General features: G+C 44.9%; 1 protein-coding gene across 1 annotated transcript in view; it reads left to right on the top strand.

The window, feature by feature from the left end:
- Positions 1 to 1,278: 1,278 nt before the first annotated feature.
- Positions 1,279 to 16,107, top strand: part of dpf1 (double PHD fingers 1) — a 54,093-nt gene continuing 39,264 nt past the window's right edge. The window contains exons 1-3 of the mRNA XM_080889450.1: positions 1,279 to 1,325; positions 13,743 to 13,772; positions 14,320 to 14,480. Coding sequence (XP_080745576.1) covers positions 1,294 to 1,325; positions 13,743 to 13,772; positions 14,320 to 14,480 — 223 coding nt within the window. The 5' untranslated portion in view covers positions 1,279 to 1,293. The remainder of the gene's footprint in view (positions 1,326 to 13,742; positions 13,773 to 14,319; positions 14,481 to 16,107) is intronic.

The following is a 16,107-nucleotide window of genomic DNA, read 5'->3' as shown; positions in this document are numbered from 1 at the left end:
ACATTTCTTGCTACGTTAATACAAAATAACACATTTATTATTCTTCACAACTAAAGAATAACGCACAAAATCAAAGTTTCCTTAACTGACAGAGAGTATTTTATCGGAGCGGTGCTTCCATGCTAGAGCTGCTTGCTAATGTTCATTAAATATTTGTTAGCACAGATCTATAAATATCACATGTCACTGGCTTCAGAGCGGCGCCACTGCTGCTAACATGACATGGAGAAAGAAATTCCAGCATTGCTGCTCTAACGGCTCTGAGTCCTTCCTTCCTTCCTCCCTCATCTCCTCCCTCCCTTCCTTCCAATGTCTAGGGAGTGGAAAATGCCAGCCCAGGCTTTGGCATAGTCGCTTTAACACCCTTGTCTCTAGCCTGAGTCAAATAAAATCGCCACCTGGGACAGATCCAGCAAAAGATGTAGTAAGGGCAAGAAAACGAGCGAGAGGGGGAAGGATGCAATAAAGGATGGCGTGGTTAAGGATTTAGAGAGGGTCCCGGCCTTTCTCCGGGCTCAACTATGAGAGACAAATGTCTGAAAGAATCAATTATAGGCCTACTCCCAACCCATCACCCCTGATTAATGAATAATTAAAGCTTCTCATTGCAGGGCTATCTAACATCCATGAGGCCATGAAGCCGCTAAGATTACGCAGAAACAACTTCTCTTGATTTTCAACAAATGACTATACAGACCTGTCCTCAGTTTCCTTAACAAAACAAGTAAACATCTTTGTATGCAGTTTGTGCTTTTTGCTACTCGAGTATCCAGTTATTCCCTTTACAGTGCATTTAATATGATATCTGACCCAAATTTGCACCCATATCCACAATCATACCTCTGTAAACAAACACAATTTAGTGTTTAGCTGCTATAAGAGCCAGAGTCATCATCATCACCCAGACAAGGGAACGATGCTTATAGGAGAGACTGACAGAAAGTCCTGCAACCCAACCTCAACATAACTGTGGTGGATTTTCTTCTTCTTCTTTCTTTTCTATAAATTCGGATGGGGGGTATGGGGGGCATTGCCCTAACAAGTCCGAGGCGGGACCGTGGTCCACTTAAACCGCTACCCCCGCTGGAACTTGTAGTACTGTGCTCCTCGGCGCGTCTCATGTTGACATGCATAAAAACTACACTTCCCCAAAGCTGTCACAGAGCGCTCCCGCCTCCCATTGGCTGGCCGCTCCAGCCGCAGCCCCAGAGAATGAATGAAATTGAAATAGCTGCTACATTACATGTACAATACCGGGCTCTGCAGTGTTGCATTCTATCATACTATATCAAAATGGCCACAGCGGTACAGAACCCCCTCAAATCGTAAGTACAACACGTTTCCTGAGTGTTTGCGCTTTTTTCGGTCATTGTGCATGCTGTCACTGTCAATTTAAGCCCCTCAATTTCCCACATATTTCCCCAGCATGATTACCAACGCGTCTATATGCATGCAGTGCATACAGCGGAGAATGAGATAACGTCAGGAGAGGCGAATCAGCCCCGGAGAAAAGTTAGATTTAAAGCTGATGGAGGTTTCTGGGAGGTTTTTTCGGGCATGAGTGGTGGGGGGATTATTGCGCGCTCCGATGCAATTCATATAATCATTTCTCTGAGCCGACAGCAGCGTGTGTGCAGGGATATGGAGGAATGCTGGAGGTAGATTTGGGTGACCCGGTATGTCCCTTGCCAGTGTAGCCAGCCAAGATCACGGCCAAAGCCGGGCTGGAGTGGCAAGGCTGTCCGGGAGGAAGGGGGATGGTTTAGATGGCTTTACAGTACCTGTGTGTATATTTTGTTGAAGGGGGGCTGAGAGGAGGTAAACAAGTAGACTGAACGAAGTGCTCCGTTCCCGGGTTTTTAGGCTGCAGCGTTACCTTTACCGCCGGACCTCTTGGAAACGTATAGTGCGAGGTAAATAAAGCTCCTCGAAGACTTGCTTTCATCTTCGGCGCTTAGAATAAAGCCTGGAATCCAACCCAAAGCCCGGCGCTTTACATTTAGTGCAGCTACATCACAGCGGACATTTATCTCCACTGACAGACGTTAAAGCGGCGGGTTTCCCCGTGAAGTTTCTTCCGCGATGATCCCCTTTGTGCAGTTTTTTTTTTGGGTGGTGGGGGTGGTGGGAGTGGAATGTCTTTTTTTTTGTTTTTTTGTTTTTTGTTCTGAGACTGGTTTCAGCAGAATGCAGACGCCTGCTGCCCGCCTCAGCTCCCGGCCAAAAAGGTGGCTGATGTGCGTCTGTCAGCGGGTACGCACGTTCAGCCAAAAAAACAAAAAACAATAGCTCGAGTACCTTGGAGTGTTTGAGCATACAAACGCTCCAGCTCAGGCAGTTTGAAACAAAGAAAAGTCACAAGACCTATGTGCCAAAGGAAGGAGGGAGGGGGGGAGGCACATCGGATGCTGTGCAGGTTTTTACCTGAGCAGGGAGATGGGATATAGTGTCTGTCTGTCAGCTTCTCCGAGAGGCGACATTTCGCGCATTTCCATGAACGACTGCCCTGTACGTGCCTGCTGTGAAAAGCTCCTCACAGGAGAGAGGGAACTGGATTTGTAACGGTGCTGATTGGTCAGCAAGCCCTGATTGACTGTGATGGTATTTTGGGGGTGTTTTGGTTCAAAGTACTTGAACTACAACGCAACGCAGGGACCACAGATATAACGCAAACACGCAGGAGATGAATCATTTATTTTTGGTTTGTATATGCTCTAAAGGGCAGGTATGTGGCAATGCCGATGACGGGACGAGAATGGATGGGTGGAAAAGGATGAAGGCTCCTCTTCTCTCCTCCACAGGATCCAAGCAAAGAAAAAGTGTGTCCAGATTGTTCCCAGAGGCCCTCAGTGGCACCATGTCAGGGGATTAAATTGACTCATTTGCATGGAGTACACACCAAGACACACAAACAGAGAACACAGGGTTTTGGTACAAGGAGGAGAATAGAATGAGGGGTGGGGGGAGTGTACAAAAGACAGCAAAGTAAGTGGTTAGAAAGAGTGACTAATGAACTACAGCCCAATTTTGAGTGGACTTACACTGATTTCTTTTTAAGTGCTTCAAGTTAGACCAGAACCTCCATATTGTTAGCCAGTATCAACCCTGCAGGGATGCTGGATTCCCTTAAAGCACGTGAGAAGAGGACAAAGCTGGATGTATTTATTTATTTATTACACAAGGCCACAGCAATCAAAGCGGCCTTTAATATCTCACCAACTGCATAAATGCCATCATTACGCAGTGTGGGTTTAACTGTGTTCCAGTTACCGCTCTGCAATGGGCTTTTAAACAAGCCCTTGTAATTAGCATGTCTACAAACAAACTTGCTATTAGAGGCTTACAAATTAGGGGCCCATCCAGTAAAATGGGCCAAACAACCAGCAAAATTGGGTTCAAAGTCAGCCCTAATAGGGTGGCTGAGCCCTGCGCGCCTGGAGACGATGCCTGTTGTGCCCATGAATGTCCCCAGACCTTGCTGGATCTCTGCGGCGAATTAGCTTTAATTCAGTGTATATAAATCTTTGGGAAGCTGCTGGTCCCCACTGTCCAGCTGAGTGTGAGCGGGACACTGTGACAGCCAGTCTACGTGAGTGGAGGTATGGTGGAGGGTTGATGTGCAACAGCAAATGAGGGGAGGAGAACACCGAGCTCCATTCAATCTGCTGGGCATTTCCCTACCAGCCCTTCTCCCTGTCTATCACTCTCTCTCGCTCTCTCTGCTGGATTAGACTCGTTTATAATCTCTCTTTCTCCCTCCCTTTTACTTCCTCTCTGTCCTCCCATCACCCTGCTGCCCTCTCTTCCACTATATGCCTCCCTCCTTCTTCGCCGCTTTCCCCATCCATCACTAGTTTTGCCATCTCTCGTTTTTATTCAGCCATCTCCTTTCTCTCTCTCCCTCTCTCTCTTTTTGTTGTCCATTTTCCTTCTTTTTGGCCTCAAACCATCTGAGCCCTCTCCCCTCCCACCACTCTTCTTTACATTGTGAATCAAGGCATGGCCACTCTTTTAATAAACTACATCGATGAGAAATTCCTACGCATTCTCTCAGATCCCTCGAAACTCCGTTATATAGCTTACAGCTAAGAGTTCCTTAAGATGTATCTACTGTATATTTGGGCCATCCACTGCCAAGAAAGGGCTTTTAGTATACTGTCACCACATTATATAATGTTTCATAAGAGTTATGGTGTTTACAAAAGACACCCTGAATATTTGGGCTTCTGGATGTCTGCTTATAAGTCATCTTTAAAATCCTCTGCAGATGAAAGTCTTTCGGGAGGAGAGCGCAATTAAATGAAATTTCAGACTTTGCAGCAATCACTTAAAGGCACAGGTGGCAGAACTGATCAAAATGACAGTGGATGGCGTGTGCATTTCCACGATATTACTTCCCCGTGCTGGTTAGAGAGGGAGATGTAGATAGTTGCGCGCTGTGGCACTGGCAGCAGTCGTGGTGGCAGGGCCCTATATGATATTATTTCTGCCCTGCCTGACTGAGCTAAATGAGTTCCGTGTAATAACCGGCTCTGTGTGCAAACAGCCCCGCGTGATGGCTGAAGCCACAGCCTGAGCATCCATTTCTAGATCTTTCCCTCTCCTTTCAATCTCTCCCTTTCATTCCCTCACTCGCTCATTTGTGTGGCATCGCGCGTGTGTACGGAGGTAGACAGGAAGGCACACAAACACGCACACACTGTTGCACTCTCTCATTTCCTCTCTTACTCTCAGTTTTTTTCTTCACCCGTATGGGAGTAAGCCTGAGGTCTGATGTTTTTAAGGGTATTTCTTTTTCCGACTTATTCCTTTCATCATCCCCTTATTTAGACTTTCTATCTGTTTTACTTTTTTTATGAAGACAGGAGAGAGAGAAACACACACACAGAGTGTGTGAGAGAGAGAGCGAGAAAGAGAGAGACATAGATAAGTATTTTTAGCTCTATGACCTATTTCTCCAGTGCTACCTAACTGACTGTCAGTCAGCTGCACTGCTTTGGGACTTTGCGTGATTTCCAGCTAGGGAATTTGGAATTTGTAGTTCTGTTTGGTTGGAACTTGAAGTCCAAACTAAAGGCGTGGTAGGAAAGGAACAGAATATATTAAGCCTCTAGTCTCCTCAACATTATTTCTTCTCTCTTGTCAGTCCCCATTTATATTATTCCCAGTGTCTGTGCGCGTCCACTGGTTCCCTATCAGGAGTTGTTGAGGGAGGAGTCAACAAAAAACCCCAGTGCCTGCTTTCCTCTGCAGCACTTTAATAAGGATGCACAGTGGTGTGGGGAAGTGGGGGTCTGTAGGTTTGGTGGGGTGGGCTGGGGGCCACTAATAAACACACACACGTAGCCACACATGCAGACACACGTGCGCACCCAGATACAGAGGTAGGGAATCCATCGCCTTAATAAGAGGCCAAGTGCAGTGGTGATAAATCTCACCTGAAGGAGCTGTTCACAGGCAGATTGCCTTACCCTGATGTACTGCCCTCAATGCACACTGCAGCCAGTTATAGGCTATATACACCCACCCACGCGCGGGGATGTATGCGCACGCAAACACAAACAATCAGCGCGCATAAACAGGCACGCACGAGCGATAGCCGCACGCATATGTAGAGACAAACAAACGCAAGCGGCAATCGTGAACAGACACATGGACATGGTGGGCCTGTGATTCACAGATTTAGAGGGTTTCTCGGAGAACCACACCCAGCGGACAAGCAGGCAGACGCACAACTCTTCATTAAAATCGCATGCAGCAGGTAACACAAAGCGCTGACAGAAACGACACGATCTGTTGCACGGCCCTGCCTGTTTCTGCCTCCCTCCGTCAGATCTCTCGTCATGTTCAAATATGCAAACAGTCAGTTGCAGACACACACACAAACACTCGTGCACATACACACATGGCCATACCCAGTGCTGTGACAGCCATTCGAGGAAACTGACGCTTTCCAGCTGGTAGCGTGGCAGACGTCCGCTCCTGCACAGACACAGCCACACTCACACTCCTGTCTGTCCATCTGTCTGTCTGTCACTGTCAAACTGAATGTGCGGCCTCTTTGTCTTTTTCTGACTGGCGTGCACGCTCTCAGTCACACACACACACACACACACACACACACACACACACACACACACACACACACACACACACACACACACACACACACACACACACACACACACACACGTTTTCATTAACCTGCATACAGGAGTAGGACTGCATTAGTGCATGCACTCCAAATGTATGTGTCTCACTCTTCAACCCAATTTTTTTTTACTCTTGATCTGCGTTTGCCAGACCACATCTCTCTACAATACTTCATCAATATGCATGCAATATCTGCTAGTGTGTGTTCACGGGCAGCCATCCACACATATTTCAGTAGCCCAGCCTAGATATACTATATACACATACAAATATCTATATATTCCTACTACTGCAGCCTTGCAGTCTTCAGAAGAACAGAAAAATGTGTTGCTGTGAACAAGTGCACATGCACACACAGAAAGAAGAGAGAGAGAGAGAGAAAAAGACAAATCATTCGACTGAGAGAGAGAGAGAGAGAGAGAGAGAGAGAGGAGGAGAGTGGAAAAGAAATTGAATTGGGGATGGTGAGGGTGGAGGGGCATGAGGAGGAGGAGGAGGGGTGAATTGGTAAGGGTGATATTGCATAGTTTAATCTGTTGAGTTCAGCCATGGAGTGGCTGGGGTGGGGGAAGGGGAGGCACGGAACAGTGGTAGGCTGCCTGATATTAGTTCTCCTCTGCGAGCACACACACACACACACACACACACACACACACACACACACACACACACACACACACACACACACACACACACACACACACACACACACTGTGGGCTGGCATTTGTGTGTGTGTGTGTGTGGGTACAGATGGACAATGGTGGATAGGACAGGTGTGTGGACAGGTGTACAGGCTTGAGTATGTAGGCACAAGTGTTTCTACAGGCTCCAAACTCAACCGAGACGTGCACACAGCTACCAGCCACGCTGTCGGCAGCATTTGCTAACAAATCTTAAGTGCAGAACACAATCTGCCCTCAGTCCTCAAAAAGCCATTTACAAGTGAACTACTTCATTTCCTTACAGTTTAATTACCTAATTCCACCCAGTTGGAAACCACCACTGAAATGAAATCCTTTGTTGGAATGGACGTTTCTTGTAATTTCTGATTCCCTCATATTTTCCCCACCCAATAATATGACTTCACCTCTAGGGGGAGCCCTCTGTTTCCCTATCGGTTGGGGAACCAGCTAATTGGTGTGGTTAATTGCACCATAATAGAAAAATGCTGGCGGCAGTCTACGTGCGTTTGAGCGCCAGTGCAACCCTGGGCCGAGGCTCAGTGTGTGCTGAAGTGGACTTCTGCTGGATGGGACTTGAGGGATCACGGAGAGAGTCAGACAATGGCTTACCCAGGGTGGTCCTGGTGGGGTGGCTGTGCTTTTTTTTAAGGATGCTTCTGTATCTACTGCCTGTCAGCTGCACCAGTCTGTTTATTTGTGTGCGTGCTCCCAGTGATACCAGTTACTTCAGTGTTTTCATGGAGGCCTCTCCCTCCCTGCTGTTTGCTTAGTGCAGGCTGAGGCAGACAGCTCAGTGTGGGCTTAGGATTCATACACACATATACACACACACATTCACAAACACACAGTCTGCATGCTCCAGGCACTCTCATTCTCTTTTCTTATCTAATCTCGAGCCTGTGTTTGTATGTGTGGCTAAAGGTTCATATTATTACTGCCTGTGCATGCAAGCATCTCCTCCGTCTGCATGCCTCCTCTTTGTTTTTGTGGCTAAATATTACCCATACAAATGCATATAGCGCCATTGGTGGTGTTACTTTAAGTATTTCTGTGTGCAGGCACCCTTGCACAGGTGTCCTTTCCAGTTTTTGTGCCCTTGCATAGTGCGGATCTGCTTGATTGTCATTTCTGTCATGTCTGCATGGACATTTTTGGTAGTCAGCTCCAGTTTGTTGGAGAGCTGGCTCCATGCCAGTTCATTACTAAAGCGGCTACTATTTCTCCCTGCTCTTGCGAGTCTGTTTGCATCCATTAGTGTAAAATATAGCTGAAATAAACCTGAAATAGAAATACATGTTGAAAAATATCACAGATGAAAACGATTGGAATTGTAAAATTAGTTTTCATGCTGATTGAGGCACATAACCCCTGTCTTCATGTGTCTGTGTGTGTGTGTGTGCGTTCACTGATGTGGAATCAGGTTTCGGCTTTTCTTAATCGGCTGTGTGGTTTGATGATAGGCAGTTTGGTTTCTCTGTGTGTTCCCCTGTGGTCTGTGTTTTCACCAACTGCTTGGCTGGTATAGGACCACAGTGGCCACAAGCCAGAGAGGTGCAGATGTTTCCCTGTCTGTGCTAAACATCTGTGTGGAGTAGGGGTGTCAAACATAGGGAGAGGGGCCCAGATCTGGCCTGCCAAAGGGTCACATTTGTCCCACTGCATGGCTTTGCAAAGTGTGAAATGTGCAGCCAAGTCATACCTGCCACTTGTCTGGTGTGGTGGGGCCAGCCTTACTGCACAGGAGCAAAAATTCAAAGGACAATGTTAAAAGTATTTCTAGAAGTTGCTTGAATGATAAAAACATAAAAATAATATTGTTGTTCAGTTACAGGAATTCTACATATGAAGACATGTAGTGACAGCAAACACAAGGAATGTGGAATACTATAGACGCAGAGTTGAAATTGCACTTAATTTTTATTTAAGATATCTTGGAACGTTTATGGTCTGTTTTTGTTCAGTTAAATCATGAAATGATAAAATAATTTAAGAACAAATAATACATTACTCTGGGACGAGATCGCAGATCCGAGCAGAGGAAATGAGCTTCCTCCGAGAGGTTTTGGGGCTCTCTGTTTCCCTCAGCAATGATCCTATCTCTGATTTCAGTGCTGAGTGGCTCAGAATTGAACTGCCGTGCCTCCGCATCGAAAAGAGCCACTTGTGGTATTTGACTTGCATGCCTCCTGGACAGCTCCTATTTGAGGTGTTTCTGGCATGTCCAGCAGGGACAGAGGCTTGGGCTATGTGTCTCGGCTGAGTAGAGCTGGAGGAGGTGGTCAGGGACAAGGCGGTGGACAGATGACACTAAAGAGGGGTAATGGTTTCACAATTTTTAGCTATGGCCCATTTAAATGTGGTTTGTCCAGAATATATGGCCACAAACTAAAAGGCGACACCCTGGTCTGCTTTCTTCCTTATTGACGTTTTAAAAAAACTAGTTCAGCATTTTGGGAAATGTCTCCTTCCCTCTTGATACCTTTACAATGGAGCCATGCTACTTGTTTTCAGTCTAAGATAAGCTGACAATCACCTGGCTACAACTTAATACAACAAACAGTTGCGTCTGTCATGAGCGGCTTTTAAAGCGGCGACTGTGTCGCACCTGCAGATCCACAAGGGAGCACAGGGTGTCCTCTGGTGAATTGAGAACAGCTTCTCTTTTTTTCTTTTTCAATTTCACTGCTATTCAGATTTAATATTCTTTTTAGCAAGCTGGCCAGCACAAAGGCAGACAGAATTTAAGGCAATATTTGGTGATCACACTTTTTCCTGCTGTTGCCACCCACTCAATGTGATTTCTGAATCAAATCTAAGAACTAGCGATTATTACTTTTCAAATCGATGTTGAATGTCGGACCAACGCTCGTTGCTATTTGCAGCTGAATTGGGGGTTTTACTCTCCAGAGAAATGTTTGTGAGAGCTCAAAAATTAAAAAAAAAAAGTGTCCGAAATAAGCTTTCCACACATCCCCTGCCCCCGCTCTGCTACTGTGGGGATCTGCTCTTTTTCTCCCAAACTTTCATTCCCCATCTCTTCCCGGATGTCACTTTCTTCTGCCTCTTGCTCTCTCCTCAGCCCATCTCACCCTGCGTCCTCTCTTTCTTCAAGTGGCGTCTCCCAGCTTTCTCTGCGGGTATCTTCCTCCTCGTACAGCTCTACTGCTGTACGAGCCTTCAAACTGGCAAACAGTCATGCGGCTCTCCTATCACAATATAATGAGATTGCAAGCGCCCAAATTGAAAGAAGCCATTTTCTACAGCTGTCAACTTATTATCGAGGAGGGACCGACTTATTCTGGCGCCTCTAAAGGCAGCAGAGGAGAGAGAGGGATGGAGGTGATGGAGAGATCGAAGGGAGCAGGTTTTGAAAAATGGAGGGGGAGGAATGTGGGGAGCTGTTTTACATTTAACATTTTTCTTTTTCCGCTCTCTCCCAGTCTCTCTGGTATTTCAGTTTGGTCACTAGCACAGCCTTGAAGTCCGGGTCTTTTATTCACCATGTTCTTGTTAATATTTTAAACAGCACCGTGTAAGGCTTTCTAGGCCTGTGAACGTATGCGCCCGTTTGAGCGCCTCTCATCAAGTGTGAGTGTTTATTCTCCGTCCTCATGACTATTTATACAAACAGCAGGTACTGGATATTTGTCTCTGAGGGAATGGATTTCTCTATTTTGGCCAAGCTTCTCCCGGCCCATTTAAAATTCAGGCATTTAGGTATTGCTTTTATCCGTAGCACCTCCTAATGAGTGAGTGGTGTCTGAGTGGCTCTGTGGATCTAACCTGTTATTTTCTGGACAGGCCTCTAGTGCAATTCGTTTTTTTCTTTTCCAGTTGTTTATTGTAAACTGCAGGGAGGAGCATGGGCACAGCTCTAAAAGAAAAAAAGTGAAATAAGGTGAGGAAAAGTTCTGCTGACGCACCTTTTACACGGCCGTGAAATACTTTGATGGTCAGATATGCATGGCCGCCTGAAGGGACAGAGCTGAAAGGAGCGTATTCTCCTCAGCAGAAGGGGAGCAGCAGCTCCTTTCCAAAGACATGCAAACAGACATGAGCGCAGCATTGATGCCCCAGTCGCATCCTTTAAATGTCATATGTTGGCCCGAATGGTTGCAGAGCTGGTTTAGGAGGTTTTGAAGATTCAGTACACAAGCTGTCAGTCATCACAAGCATCTGCTGGGTCCGATGGCAGTGCTGAGTTTGTTCTTATTTCCAAACAGGACAGCTGATTCTACTTGACATTGTCACAAGAGGGTTTTCCCTCGTCTTTCAGACCTAATTCTGCTTTCATTCTGTGTTGATTGGGGTAATATGCTCTGTTTGTGCGTCCATATTGAGCTGTAGCGTAGTGTGACGTTAATCCAGCTTTTTATTAATGAGCCAGGCTGGTGAGTTTTTTATTCCCGTGAGCTGGTTTACTTTTTGTCTGCCAGTTAGTAGGTTTGTTAAAATGATTTAACAGTAGGGCTTGGTGATATGGCCTAAAATTTATATCGCGATATAATTTGAAGCATGTGCGGTAATGATATATATCACGATATATTCTTTTCTTCTGTATAACGCATTTTCCACACTATAAGGCGCACTTAAAATCCTTTAATTTTCTCAAAAATCGAGAGTGTGTCTTATGTATGAATTCTGGTTGTGCTTACTGACCTTGAACCGATTTTGGCGTGCAGAAATCTGTTAAAAAAGGTTTTAGTACAACTTTGGTAAGCTGCACTGCTTGATGGATTGTCAGAGCATTACGGCTGAGGGGCTTCGCAGAGTAATCTGAGTCCAAAACTCCGTCGGCGTCAGGTCCCAAAGTCAAACAACACTAAGAGTTAAAAACGGTCTAAATTCTTTCATCTTTAATTAAGTCATCAGCGTTGCTGCTTTATCGGGTGTAACAATTAAGTTTTACATCCATGAAAACAGGATTTATTAAATTTAACAGAGTTAGAAGTTAACAGGAAGTTAGCTCGCTAGTTTACACCTAAACATTTCATACCATGTTCTGACTGAGAGATTTTTGAAACTAATTAAAACGTACAGCTCTGCTACCACTTCCAACATAAATGAAGACAGAAAACTAAACAGCAGTGGCGTTTGCAGGGTCACTGAAGTTGGACTACCTGGTATATAATGATTTAGATTTTTAACCGGAAACTCTTTTATCTACACGTCTATCCATGCCACAACCTTCCATGCAGTTAAAGTTGTGGTATGCCTACGTGACCCTGGACCAAGATCAATTATGATGATCCAGGAACAACACCAACGCAGGGCTATCAGACACACCCTAGTGACCACAGTATTTTCTGTGGGATGAGAGGGGGAAGTAATGAGACATACTCCTTTATTAAAGCATTGATTTTGACATAAACAGGAGGTAAATATAGGTGATGCTAATGCCATTAGCTAATGCTTCTGCTCTATTTAGGTCCCAGCCTCAAATAATGTGGCTGCTGTGATAAATGTCAAACAAAGTCCAAATATGGAGCAGGCTGAGCCGGATGGATGATTATCAAAATATCAAACTTTAACACAATTTTTCCACATCTAAAACATAGTCGACATAATATTTTTCATGGCCATCATTGTTCCCTGAGCTTCACCTTGTGTTTACTGTTATAACCAGTGATGAGAGGGGTTCTTCAACCTCTTAAAAGTAAGGGGAAAAAAAGAGGATAAAAGTGGACCTTTTATGCCACGCTGCAAAATTTCCATAAACGTTTGTGTGAGTTCTTCTGAAGGACATTGTTTAATTTAGTGAATTGTTGAAAGGTGCGTGTTGCCTGTTTAAAGTGAAGCTTCATCAGCTTTACACACCAAAGTCTGTTGACAGGTGTTTGCGGAATATGTGTGTGTGTGGCGTTTAAAGTCTTATGCATCTCCAAAGGGACTCAAGTCCCTCAACTCCTTTGAGTCAGCATCAGGTGGGGCTGCAGACTAAAAGAAACCTGAAAGTGATAAAAAAAAAACCGTTGTGGGTGTTGAAATGAACTTACTATTCCTTGTGGTCTGGTCCTCCTCTCCACTTCAGGCTAGACCCTCAAGGCTGCATTAGCCATTACTAGCATAACAATGTCTGAAGTGAGCTGCCGAAGGTCAAATTGCATTGTGGAAAATGTGTGTGCCAGGTTGTGACAAGACAGAATTACATGTGGAATTTAAAAAAAAGAGTATTTCTGGCTCTGCTCCATGAATTCTGATGATTTTTCTTTTTAAAAAGCCTTTATGAGTCTGGCAGTGGTAAAAGAAGGCAATGCTAAATCGGTGGAGGAAAACTGCATTGTGGAGATACAACCGAATAACACACAAATCTACATCTAATCGTTCAGTTAATAGGCCACGCCCCTTCAGTGGTTGGACAGAAACAAGAAAAAAAAAAGTCAAGAAATCGCTACCAGCCACTACCCTGCACTGTCTTTGTGAGCTCGCTGTTGGCCCTCGATGACTGCATGCGTGTGCGCGCGCTCGCGCAGTTTTGTGTGTCGTGTATCTATCGTCTGTATATTAGAGTGACCTTGATGTCTGTGCTCAGCAGGAAGACGCTAGAGAGGAGTGATTAACAAGAGAGAGACAAAAAGAGGAGAGAGAGAAGTGCAAAGAAAGATGAAAACGTAAAACACAAAGGGAGGAGAAAAAAAAGAACAGCAGGAGAACAGGGGGAGTGGGAAAGTTAAACACGCAAGTAAAAAAAAGATAGGAAAGAAAAACAGTCTTGGAAACAAGTGAGAGAGCGAGAGAGACAGAGCGAGGGAAACGAGTTGTGAAAGAATGAGAAGCCAAATGAACGGGGGGGGGGGGGGGCAAATTAGGGTGGGGTGGAGGAATGACTCACCGCACATCTACTCACTTTTTTCTCCTTCTTCTCCTTCTTCTTCTTCTTCTTCTTCTTCTTCTTCTCCCTGCAGGCAATCTGGAGGTGCAGTCATCAAGAACAGGTACGAAGGGGTGTGGGAGAGGGGTGGGGTGGTGAGGTTGAGTGGAGGGAGGGACAAAGGGAAGAATATCCCACTGCATGTTAATCAAACTCACACTTGTACAGGTGGGAAAATACTGTGCATACATTGTTCTTGCAGTGAGAATAAAGTGTTATATACTCTCTTACTGTACAGGATGTGTGTGTCTGTGTGTATGGGTGTGTGGTGTTAACAGTGAGTGGTCGCCAGCTTGTCTGCTGTGACCCAGGTTATTAGGACTGTGCATCTCCACTCCTACCTACACACACACACACACACACACACACACACACACACACACACACACACACACACACACACACACACACACAAAGACTGTAGCTGTCCATGACTGTTCACCCACTGCCCCTTTTGATGGTTTGGGTGTGTGCAAGCTTCACGTTGCTCCTTGTTCTACTTAAAGCCTTCCTCTTTTGACTCACACGCCACACTGGACCTCCTCTTGTCCTTCACCTTTAACCCCTCCCTATAACCTCCATCCTTGTTCTTCCCCTTTGCTCTGACTCAGTCTTGGAGAGGAGTTTTATAAGGAGGCCATCGAACACTGTCGCAGCTACAATGCCCGTCTGTGTGCAGAGCGCTCCATGCGGCTCCCTTTCCTGGACTCCCAGACCGGGGTGGCCCAGAGCAACTGCTACATCTGGATGGAGAAGAACCACCGTGGACCAGGTTTGTGTATGTGTGTGTGTTTTTTAGTGTTTTTACCCATCAGAGTATTCTTCCTCTTCTTCTCCTATGTTGGTGTGTGTGTATGCCAGCTGTTGTGCTACACGAACTGTTCTCTCCAGTCGCTCATCACGCTTCTTCCTTCCTTCCATCCTCTGCTCTGCTTGTTTCTGTCTTTCCTTTTCATGCCTCCTACCTCTCACACCTCAACTTTTTTCCCCCAAAGGGTGTTTCCTCATTGCTTTTTCCTTCTCTGTAACATCAGTGTATTTTGGCACTGAATCAGACAGCCCTGTAGGCGATGTTACGCCGCTGGCACCAGCTATTCCAGAGACAACACACTTATGTGCGTGTAGTTTTGTGTAATGCCTGATGCATTAACCATTTTGGTTTGTACAATTTATTTATTTATTTTTTGCTTTCTGTGTGAGTCACTTTCAGATAAAACTTTATTTTCAGTGTAACCCAAATTAGAATTGAACTCACTTATTGAATTTTTAAAATAATTTTTAATTTTTATTTCGTGTTTGTAGATTTAAAGTTGTTTTTCTTTGTTTAATTTCACTACTTTTTGTTACTGGCCAAATAACTTTGAACAAAATTGCCACATTTTCTAAAACCACCAAACAAAACTTCATTGTTCATTGGATATTTTACACACGCACATTAACCCAACACAGCACCATCACACTTTTCTTTGGAGTGGTTTCGTCACACTGAGATCCAATAACTACTATTATAGCATCCAATGGTGCACAGAGGACACAATATGATTTTTCCTGTAGTGTCACATACCCATACCAACATTTGTGGCCACATTAGCTGGCATCAGGGCTGTAGAGTGGTGAATGACAGTTAAATAAGCTACATTTTTGTAGTTTAGTGGTAGTTCAAGTAGTTAAAGACAACATGAAACACTAAACATATAAAGGCTAATTTACACCACTGAGCCCTCCTCAAAACTGATATACTGTAGATATAACTCCGTGAAGCTGGATTTAAAAAAACAAGTGCTTAAGGTTTTAAAAAAATGTTTAGCACCATCTTCTGACATCATGTGGTTGGTTGGTTGTGGTTAATAGCCTTACATTAAAGCAGTGTTTCCCAACCTTTTGGAGCCATGGCACATAGCACACAGCACACCACCAAACAAAAAATTTCACAAAAAACATATTGACAAAAAACATGCACCAGCTATAGCGGCTATAGTTTGTTCCCAATATACCATTTTTGCTTTCTTCTGACTACTACTCATGCTAGGACCTTCCTCTGGGTTGGACTTTTCTCCAGGACCCAGGTCAGATTGACTACTTTTGCTTTTCAAATATTTATCTATTGCTGTTACACCCTGCATTGTCGCATGACAATGTAATTTCTTCTTCATCTTCTTCTGTTTAATTGGCAGTTGGCAACCCGTTTAATTGGAGCAAGAAGTTGTACTGCCCTCTAGTGGAAGAGAATGTAGTAATTGTTTTGCCCGTTACGCTGGTCGCTTAGCGTACCAATCAGGTGAAACCATATATTCTTCCAAGGGACACCTGATCATTTCTCACGGCACTCCTATGCGCACAGTGGTTGGGAAACACTGAGCTAGCTAACATAAGCTAATATAAGTCTATTATCATCAACC

Source organism: Rhamphochromis sp. 'chilingali', assembly GCF_963969265.1.
Source record: "Rhamphochromis sp. 'chilingali' genome assembly, chromosome: 8".
Classification (NCBI taxonomy): domain Eukaryota; kingdom Metazoa; phylum Chordata; class Actinopteri; order Cichliformes; family Cichlidae; genus Rhamphochromis; species Rhamphochromis sp. 'chilingali'.
The sequence above is the reverse complement of the archived record's forward strand: the minus strand, read 5'-3'. Positions and strand labels throughout refer to the sequence as shown.